The sequence below is a fragment of the Sesamum indicum genome, linkage group LG3 (assembly GCF_000512975.1).
Source record: "Sesamum indicum cultivar Zhongzhi No. 13 linkage group LG3, S_indicum_v1.0, whole genome shotgun sequence".
NCBI lineage: Eukaryota > Viridiplantae > Streptophyta > Magnoliopsida > Lamiales > Pedaliaceae > Sesamum > Sesamum indicum.
In genome coordinates, this window is record NC_026147.1 from 21,528,492 (window position 1) to 21,538,783 (window position 10,292).

Sequence of the window (10,292 nt, forward strand, 5' to 3'; positions counted from 1 at the left end):
CCTTCTATGTTCTCCGCCCACTCCTCCGCTTTCTCTCTCTGATGCTGCTCTTCTCCTCCTCCACAAATCTCTTTGTCAAACTACCGAATTTTTTTTCAGAAATTGAGTAAAGAGAAATGTTAAAAGTCCACAGAATCAGCTCGGTGGAGTGGAATCCATCAGCAGTTGTGGCCCTAGCCACAAGCGCTGACAGCTCACAGGTCGCCGCCGCCCGCGCTGATGGCTCGCTCGAGATTTGGCTCGTTTCTCCCGGCTCCGTCGGCTGGCACCGTCAGCTCGTACGCCGCACCATACTCTCCTTTTCATATTTCAATTTTAAGCTTAAAGAAACCTTTGATTTTCTTTAGAAACATTAGAGGATCTTAATTTTTTGTTTGGGGTTTTACGTGTAGACGATACATGGAGACCCTAATTCGAGAGTGTCTTCACTGGTGTGGTGTCGGTCGGGGCCGAGAGGAGGGCCGTTGGGCCGACTGTTGTCTTCCAGCATCGACGGGTCGGTTTCAGAGTGGGATTTGTTCGATTTGAGACAAAAGGTTAACCATCACTCTACGCAATGCGACTAGTTTGTTAGTTCGTTTTTTTTTTGTTCTGTATTATATAGTCTATACTCATTTAAAAATTCTGCCGCTGTAATGGTGGTTAGGAACTTAATGTAAAGGTGGATACAATTTGATGGAAGTAGAAATGTGATGTTGGAAATATTTTTTTTAATAATATCTGATACTATGATCAAATGCATTTTATCTTACATGATGCCGTCAATATGATTATCATCTTCCCGAGAGAGCAAAGACTATAAAGTGGAAGTATATAGCGCCCTTCCCAGTAAGCTGCAAACCAACTCAGCTTGCTTTAATTCTTCAAAGTTTTGTCCTTTACTATCAGTGGACTTGTTATGTGCAGCTGATAAAAAATGTATTATTTGTTTATACTCTATTGTAATATGGAAATGCGCATATATTATAAATATTGGAGAGTAATCATATGAAGATTTTTTGTGGTCAATTGGTTCATATCAGAAGCTTCTATTGAGTTGTTGATGGCTATTGATTTTGTTGCTGTGTTTTATTGCAGAAGGTTCTGGATTCCATTGGCATCTCAATATGGCAGATTGCTGCAGAACCATTTAATGATTTGCTGCTCGATGTTAAGCAGGAAATCAAGTCTTATGAGAATGGTCATGCTAATCCTTCTCTCACTAGTGGTGTAAATGAAGGGGAGAATAGTGAAAGTGAAGATGAAGACAATGATAAAAATGCAGTTGAAATTCTTGATCATAATGATGCCAAGAATACACGACTAGCACTTGCTTGCGATGATGGCTGTGTGCGAATCTATGGTGTGTCTGATGCAGAAAAACTTACTTACATCAGAACGCTGCCAAGGGTCAGTGGTGAGAAATCTGCCCTGGTATAGTTGAATATCATTTTCCTGTTCTTGTTTGAGGTTTACATTAATGTTTTTTGTTATTTGCAGGACGTACACTAAGTGTAACCTGGAGTTCAGATGCAACTAGAATTTATTCAGGGAGTAGTGATGGGTATGCTAGTGTTGTTTATATCTTGTGGATGGTGGTAAATGAGACCGTTAATTTATTTTTTATTGTTTAGTTTCCTGAGACTTTTTCTTTGATAGGTTTATAAGGTGTTGGGATGTGAAGTTAGCTCATGAGATATATCGAATAACTGTTGGACTTGGAGGTCTGCGGAGTGGAAGTGATCTTTGCATATGGTCATTACTTGCATTGAGGTATGCGTTCGATTAAATTAGTTCATTTTCCTTACAGTCTCATGGATTTGTTATTGTCTGCAAAATGGAGTTGGATTACTGATGCTTCTTTTTACCACGTTTGTTGGTTTCAGATGTGGAACCATTGTTAGCGGGGACAGTTCTGGTAGTGTGCAGTTCTGGGATGATAAGTTCGGAACTCTTCTTCAGGCACATTCCTATCACAAGGGTGATGTGAATGCGTTATCTGCTGCTCCTAGCCACAACAGAGTTTTTTCTGCTGGTTCTGACGGTCAGGTACATTCATGTTTTGTTATCTTTATGTGGTTATGATGTGGATTAGTTGTGTTCTCAATGACACCCTTCTCATCATAGTTGAAAATTTAGTCATGAGGTCAAGGCTTTTCCCATGAAAATCACTTAATGGATTTTCAATCTTAATAGTTTGTTGAGGGTTGTTATGCTTGGATTTGTTTCAGCCATTTTTTTCTTTTTATCTGGTTCTTGGTGCTGTTTTAGAATAGGGTTGATCTTCTTATTTCCGCCTCATGCTGTTTTAGAGCAGTGGTGGTTGGATACGTTAAAAGACCTTTGGCTCTTCAATCAATTATATGAAAATGGACAGTTTTGGTTATACTAAGATGATTTTGTATGGCTGATAATTTAGGTTATAATCTCAAAATGATTTTGAGTATCTTGCTTTTCCTTCTATGAGTTTGTTAATGTATGTAACTGTAACTGCTTTTGTTTTTGTAGGTCATACTGTATAAACTTTCCAGTGAGTCAGTTGGTTCTAGGGACAGGAAGTTTGTTCCTGAAGTGATCAAGAAATGGATTTATGTTGGCTATGTAAGAGCGCATACACATGATGTGAGGGCATTGACCATAGCTGTACCTATCAGCCATGAAGGTAGGTTTGTGCTTTGTCCATTTGATATTGCTGGTATTATCAATTTGAATGCCTTTTTGTTTACCTGTCTTCTTTTATTCTCTCGGTTTCTGTGATCCAACTAATTTGTTCTCTTTGATCGATAGATTTGCCGCCTGATGAAAAGGTGAAGAGGTCACGTGGCCCAGAGAAGCCCCTTGACTTCAGTTACCATAAGTGGGCTCATTTGGGGGTGCCCATGCTTATCTCAGCTGGCGATGACACTAAACTTTTTGCGTATTCTGTAAAGGAGTTTACCAAGTTTTCTCCACATGATATATGCCCTGCACCACAGAGAATGCCCATGCAACTTGTGCTGAAAACAGTTTTCAACCAGACGCCTTTGCTTTTGATCCAGGCTGCACACTCGTTAGACATCTATTGTGTGCGTTTGAAAAATGGTATGGTATCTGATACAAGTCCTGGCCCATCTGGTGGGCTCGCCAGCACCGATTTAGTGGCACGAGTTAAATGCAAAGCTTCTCGGAAGATCATATGCAGTACAATTTCTTCGTCGGGTACATCATTTGCCTACTCTGACCATGTGAAACCCAATTTATTTGAGTTGAAGAGAAATAAATCAGGCAAGAGCCTGTGGAATGTTAACAAAAGGCAGCTCCCTAAGGAATTACCGTTTGCCCATTACATGGTTTTTAGCTCTGATTCTTCACGGTTGCTATTAGCTGGGCATGACAGAAGGATATATGTATGTATTATCTTCCTTCTTGTTTCCACAATTGATATGCGATGTGTTTTATTATTTCTGCATTGTGGTGACATGATATGTGGTCATTTGGCAACAACCCATTTGAGAGGGATGACTGCCACCCAGTTGTGGAAGGATAAATCTACATTGGAAATTCTTTGATTGTAATGAATTGCACCCTTATATTATTGTGGGCCGGTTATGCAGAAACGAGATCTGGTATGGCCATTTGAGCCACAGGTGCTATTAAGCTAACCTAATGGGATGACACCAGACGTTTAGGATACCTTTGTTTAGGGGATTATTCTATGAGGACTTTATTGAAGATACATATGCTCAGAATTCTTAAAAAAAGTAACTTTCCTCATGATGTGCTTGTGTCTTTCATATATCTTTTGATCTATTATGGGGCCTTGTGGCCAATAGCCAAAAAAAAAAAGAAGAAAAAAAAAAGCTAAACTGAGCATTCACCAAGTTTGACTGTAGAGATGAAATGTATGATTTGATGCCTCACACATCGTTGCCCTTTTTGACATTTAATAGGACTTGCATACTGTGTCTGTATTGATATCATGGATTGCCATTTCTTTCTTTTCTTTTTGTTTTTTTTTTGTTTGTATTTTAACTCATCCTTCTCCAGTACCTTATCTAATTTGGGGAACTTCTTATATTGTTCCAGGTGGTAGATGTTGGGAGTGCTGAGCTAGTTCATGCTTTCACTCCTTGTCGCAAAGATGGAGGTGAGAGTCTGCCGCCTAGTGAACCTCCCATTACAAAAATGTTCACCAGTACTGATGGCCAGTGGTTAGCTGCCATCAACTGTTTTGGAGATGTGTATATTTTCAATCTTGAGACCCTAAGGTATGTCATATATGAGCTTTCATGTTTTTGGTTGAATAGTGAAAATTCAATATTATTAGTTCTGCTCGCTAGTACTGGAATAGAATAAAAAGTTTATTAAAATCCTGTTTCATGTTTTGGTTCTAAAAAATTAAGTGAATTTATACTTGATGGTGTAAGTAGTCATTTCTTCAAATATTTAGTTCTTGGAAGATTGATATTGTTTCCATTTCCTTGCTTTGAGGAAGGGCCTACTAGATCAGAAAGCTAAAATGTTTAAGCATATCAAGCTACTGTATGGTTTTTTCACAGGGTTAATTCTTTTGGAGGTGCATGTATAGAGATACAGTGCTACTTCTATGTTAATGGCCTATTTATATATGTGAAACATGCATGGATAAAATCAAAAAATGGGTGGAATTCATATCACAACAGATGATATGATACTCAATCTTACAAATTTAATTTGATTAGATTAGATTCTTCATTGTCTTAACAAAATCTGGTTTGATTTCTAAGAGAAGTATCGTGACGAAACTTCAAAACCCAGTTTTTCGATTGGTATATTCCCTTGGAGTCCTTGATGTAATATAATTATTTTTTGCTGCAGGCAACACTGGTTCATATCAAGATTGGATGGAGCCTCTGTTACTGCTGGTGGTTTTACTCCTCAAAATAGCAATATTCTCATCATCTGCACCTCTTCAAATCAGGTGTATGCATTAGATGTGGAGGCCAAACAGTTGGGAGAGTGGTCCATGCGTCATACGTTTTCTCTACCCAGAAGATATCAGGAGTTTCCTGGAGAAGTGATTGGTCTTTCATTCCAGCCGTCTTCTAGTTCATCTTCTGTCATTGTCTACAGTCCCAGGTAAGTTCATACTCCATGACAGCATATATGTTTGTTATACAATCTTTGAGTAGTTTTCATTGTTTTTATATCTCCTTTTGCATGCATGACCTTGGGCAAGATTTATCTATCAATTTCCTTTGTTTGACCTCTTTTATTTAAGCAACAGTAATCGCTCATCTATACTAGTCACAGTATACGGATACATGTTTTGTCATGTCATTCTGACTTTCTATGTCACAAATGGAAAATATGGAGGGCATGGAGTCCAATGCTGGACTTCATCCTAGACTCCAAAATTCATGTTCATATATTTAGGGCGTGGAAAATAAGCTACTTAGTGCATCTCGTATGTTCAGCAATCTGTTTTTGAAGTATATAATCCTCAATCATAAGTTAGGATTTTTTATATTTCCTAGTTTGATATTACTTGTGTTTAAGCAGTGTTTTTCCAATGTTTCTCGCCCCTACTAACAATATGGAAGTAGTAAAAGACATGATGACTTTGCTTAGTACCCAAAGAAATTACATACAACTGATCCAATCTGTGGACAAAGCTCATATTTTAGTCTTTTAGGTTGATGAATAAGAGATGCTTCATGTACAAGTACAAGCTTTCATGTAAAAGTTAATATAGCATAGAGGACAGCATACAATGTTAATGTACTCAGTTTCCTTCAAATGAACCATGTGAAGGACTTTGGAAAAATCCACTCTCAGGTGGCATACATTTTTTTTGGTGTGATGAGCTATGGTAGATTCTCGCTGTCTCGGAAAGTCTCATGCTGACTTTTCATCTTTGTAGAAGATTGAAGCAAATACAATTTCTCTGAAATGCTGCCATGTGCATTCTTAGTCTTTCCTTGGACTTTTAGTGCATCTTATATATCCATAACCAAAACTGACGTCATATGATGCTCCAGGGCAATGTGCATGATCGATTTTGGGATGCCTGTTGATAGAGACGATGACACTGACGTGCCAAATGGTCAGGGATTAACAAGAAAGTTACACAGCAATGGAGCACTAAAACGTAAACTGCATGGATTAGAGTCTAAACTCAATGGTAGAAGGAACTTTGATTTTTGTGCATTCAGAGATCCTGTTTTATTTGTCGAACATCTTTCTAAAAGTTCTCTTCTGGTCATAGACAAACCATGGCTACAAGTTGTTGACACTTTTGATGCCCAGCCTGTTCATAGACACATTTTTGGGACATAATACTCTTGTTAAAGGTGGGCCTTTAATGCCTATTAGGCTGGAAGGTTACAAATGTTGCCTTCAATCATTTTTGCCCTTGCTTCTCTTTGTGCTCATTTGGGTTGTGGGGTGGGGTGGGGAGGGTGGTCTGTCTTCACCATGTTGTGCAATGTACCCTTTAGATAGTTCTGTTAACAAATGATAGTAATTTAATTTTTAATACAATTTTCAATTTTCATTACTTACATATTTCAACAGTTTATCTTGGAATGCTCAGTTTCATTTATTTGTTGGAACCTGTGATGTTCCTTTCCTGGTGTACTCGTAAGAAATTTTCATATCCTCCTTTGAAAGCTTGTCTTTGAATATCGATGATTAAAGGTTTTATTTTTTGATAAATGAGTGAATTGTGTACATTAAAATAAAATGTGGTTGAAAGATTCCTTTTCCTTGGGATCTTTAAACTCCGGCGGATGATATTTGGTTTTGTTTGGGAGCGCGCAAGTTGCCTTTGATGCTCATCTTTTCTAAACTACTTTATCAACTTTCCAAGCGCCCAACCCGGCCCTCTCTTTGTTTCCATTGTTGCTAGTCTCATAATGGTCATCTATTCATGTGATATAAAAATCAAAAAGTGATTAAAGACTTTATAATAAATACTTCGTATTCATATTTTATTCACTGAAGTTGATTGTTCTTTTTTGGTTTGAAAGAGACTAGTCCAGTGAATTATGTGACGATATTTGTCAATAATTAGTGAGAAATATAATATCAATTGTTTTAATTGTTTGAGAGTGTGCACACGTGGATGCTTATCCGTTAGATCATGCAATTAGTTGCTCGATGGATTCTTTGTGTATATTTATTGAATTTGTGCGTGGTGTGGCTACATGTAGTGCACGTGTGTACATCCATGATTTTATTCAATAATTGATGATGCTTTATTGTAGAGAAAAGAATAATTGGGGGCAATCGCGAGGCCCAAGTCTTGCCCTTTCTTTTTTTTAACATAATGTGGACAAATATTTGTATCAACATGGGACGAACATTTGACTAGGAAGCAATAAAGCAATCAATGAAAAACAACCCTCACAAACTATGCTACATGTAGTTGAGTACAGCACAGACTAATAAAAACCCAGTTACTCCCAAACATCTAGGCACATGTGCACTTACTATTATATACACACTCTTAAGTTGAAAACAAATCTTTTGGACGCTTTTCACCTATTACATCTATTTGGCTAGAAAAGAGAAAAAAATTGAGACAAAATGCTTTTTGGGTCTTTTTATAATATTTCTATTTTCTTCTTTAAATTTTTATATCTTTGGTGGTATGTAAATTTTGTCGGAAGCTGATGGAGGATTGGACAAAAGAGGAATTTCTTAAATAATTTTCTCCGTTAGTGGTACTTATATAATCAATCCATTAATCCATCATTTCATTTTATTGATTGAGAAGCACCAACCACATTAACTGATGGGTGAGAGGAAGAGTTCACCTCATCACGTAAATGTCACTGAAACAACTAAACTTTGAGAAAGGCCTACCAATACCAAAGAGAAAATGAGAAGAGTAGATTTTAGAAGCTAGTGGAACTGTAATTTGATTATTATTTTTTCCTCCCAAAATACATTTATACCCTATAGTACTTTTTGATAAATTTTGATATTGCCCATCAATTCAAATGATACGTGTTCTATTTGATTCAACACTGAATTAACTCACTACCGATAATATTGTTTGTCAATTATTAGAGTACCATGAAATGAGGGGGGAAGGGAAGATTGTTAGGGCCAAGAACACAGCTGGGAGGCCTTGTCCTTTTCCAAAAATCTCTGTCATTCCCCAAGATATGGGTTTCAAAATTCTGAGGATGGCAAAAGCTTTAATACACATTTGGAGGAATTCCATCCCAACAAATTCAATAATTGCATGAATTATATTTATGGGGATCACAAATTTAGTATGTAGCTGTCATAAGTGGTGGGATGTCCCTTTTGGGCTTTTTGATTTGTAATTGAGAAAAATAGGGTTTATTGCCACCAATTTTTCATCATTAGATACTGTCCCCTTTAAGTTTAAGATCAGATTTTATTACCAGATTACTCACTTAGTCCACTTCAACTGGTTCTCAGCTAGGCTGGCAATCCCTGGAGTAGAACTATGTGGCCACTCATTTCCTCCCTCTCATATTTTTGTGTCTATTTGTGGCTTAAACACCATAATTATAAGTGGTATGTTCCTAATACACTGCTAAAATTGTTAGTTTAAGGCATTTGTTTCTATCTAATTCTGTCTCTTGATGATTCTTGGATTGATCGAATCTGTTGATTTGAGTAAGAATTTTACGTAAAATTTTCAGTTTTGAACACAGATAGATGCAGTTCAGCAGTTGAGGTTCATCTATGTTAGAGCAGGAGGGCTTAATGCAAGAAAACTTGAGAAAAGAACAAAAACCAAAAAAAATGGTTTATTGTTTTCTAATGATTTCTTAACTTAATTTTTACATTTATGATCCCAAGTTGTTCCCTACTGCATGGACAGGAACAAGTAACAGGTAGAAAAAGATTAAACAAATAGATGAAAAAGAGATACAACAAACAAAGATGTCTGAAATTCAACTCCCATCCCCTTTTACTTTTGGAATCCCATCTCTTGAGCAAACTGCAGCACAACAGACAGAAAATATACTCCTCCCCACTTCTCACTGCCTCTTTCTCCCCAGCAAACTGCCTGACAATCCGAACAACGTCGGTAGGAAGAGCCAAATTAGGCCTTGAAAGCATTATACTTACAATTCACAACTTGCAATCATCACAGAAGAACTCACTCACCTGATTTCCCTTTTGCAGAAGATTTGAAGAAGCCTAAATGCTTTTTTGATCTAGATTCACTCTGTACGATATAATAATCATGTCAGCAATCAGGACAGAATGATAGGATCAAAATGTATGAACCAAAAAGCAAGAATCTAGCACCTCAAAATGTGCAGAAGAAAAGCCTTCTTGCTGCACTGAGTAATGACTACCAGAAGGAGGTACATTGCCCTGAAATCCAACAACCGACACAAAAATCAATGACAATTTCAGACAAAAGGAGCAAAGCACAATGTTGTTGTCCTTTTCTTGAACTTGCCTGGGAGAAATGATAGACTGGAGAGCTAGCAGTATCATCAAGGCACAAATTCTGCTGCTTCATGGTTCTTGTCTCTTTACTTTTACTTTTCTGCTTGGTTTTCTTCTTATCTTCAGAACCTGGAGGTGAGTAGCCATAATACTGCGTGTCGACACCGCAGTTTCCGTACTCGTGGAAGTGTGGAGGCCCTGATGATGCATCTGAGACCATGGACAGATCTTCATCTTCTTCATCCTCATAATTCACATACACTCCTTTCTCTTCATAGTTCTGAACATAAGCTCTGCTGTATGGATCAGTGGAGCTGGAGTGTTGATCCAAATACATAGTCCAACCCGATTCGCATCCGCTGCTGCATTCAGAAGTTGACATGTTCATCATCTATCTATGTATGAGGCTTTTGCAATTTGAGTTTGAATTCTTGTATTCTTGCAGTGTATGCAAAGATGCAATAATAATTGTGAAGTGAGAAGAGTGATATATGGACTGTTTTCCTCTTGTTTGTGTCTATTTATAACAAGAGAAAGATGAAGAGGTGAAGGGATATGAGACCAAATAAATCACACTCAAATCCTAGACTCTTTTTTGTCCTTGGCTCTATCCCTTTGCCCAATATTATATCTCTCTTTCCAGAAGAATCAAACTTGCCAGTTGTCTTGCTCATTGGAGGGGTGTGGGGGGTGGGGGGTGGGGAGGGTTGGCCATTGACAATTGATAGTGAATATGGGAAGAGCTAATATTTGTTTGTCCACAAAGTTAACTCTCAGTTTCTCACAGAGAGGATTAGAAAGGTGCAGCTCCCATTGCTACCAGGTAGGCCTATTTTGGCCTTAGAGAAACTAGTTAACATCCCCCACATCCCCAAATTTTTGCCTCACATAAAAATTGCAAGCGAGAA

At 37.7% G+C, this 10,292-nt stretch overlaps 2 protein-coding genes across 3 annotated transcripts; one reads left to right on the forward strand and one right to left on the reverse strand.

Annotated features, from left to right (window-relative positions):
• On the forward strand, positions 1–6,363 carry LOC105159093 (U3 small nucleolar RNA-associated protein 4 homolog). 2 transcript variants are annotated; one of them, XM_011076041.2, is made up of 11 exons: positions 1–278; positions 393–536; positions 1,078–1,396; positions 1,480–1,543; positions 1,639–1,752; positions 1,866–2,028; positions 2,488–2,641; positions 2,767–3,365; positions 4,045–4,226; positions 4,816–5,076; positions 5,979–6,363. In XM_011076041.2, the coding sequence occupies exons 1-11, from the start codon at positions 117–119 to the stop codon at positions 6,274–6,276; spliced, it is 2,460 nt and encodes an 819-aa protein (XP_011074343.1). In that variant the 5' UTR covers positions 1–116; the 3' UTR covers positions 6,277–6,363. The 2 variants fall into 2 exon arrangements, with proteins under 2 accessions (XP_011074343.1, XP_020548323.1); XM_020692664.1 differs by having other exon boundaries at positions 1,081–1,396.
• Positions 8,712–10,292, reverse strand: LOC105159095. The gene is made up of 4 exons (XM_011076042.2): positions 9,395–10,292; positions 9,238–9,306; positions 9,094–9,154; positions 8,712–8,992 (listed from the first exon to the last, which is right to left on the reverse strand). The coding sequence occupies exons 1-4, from the start codon at positions 9,773–9,775 to the stop codon at positions 8,964–8,966; spliced, it is 540 nt and encodes a 179-aa protein (XP_011074344.1). The 5' UTR covers positions 9,776–10,292; the 3' UTR covers positions 8,712–8,963.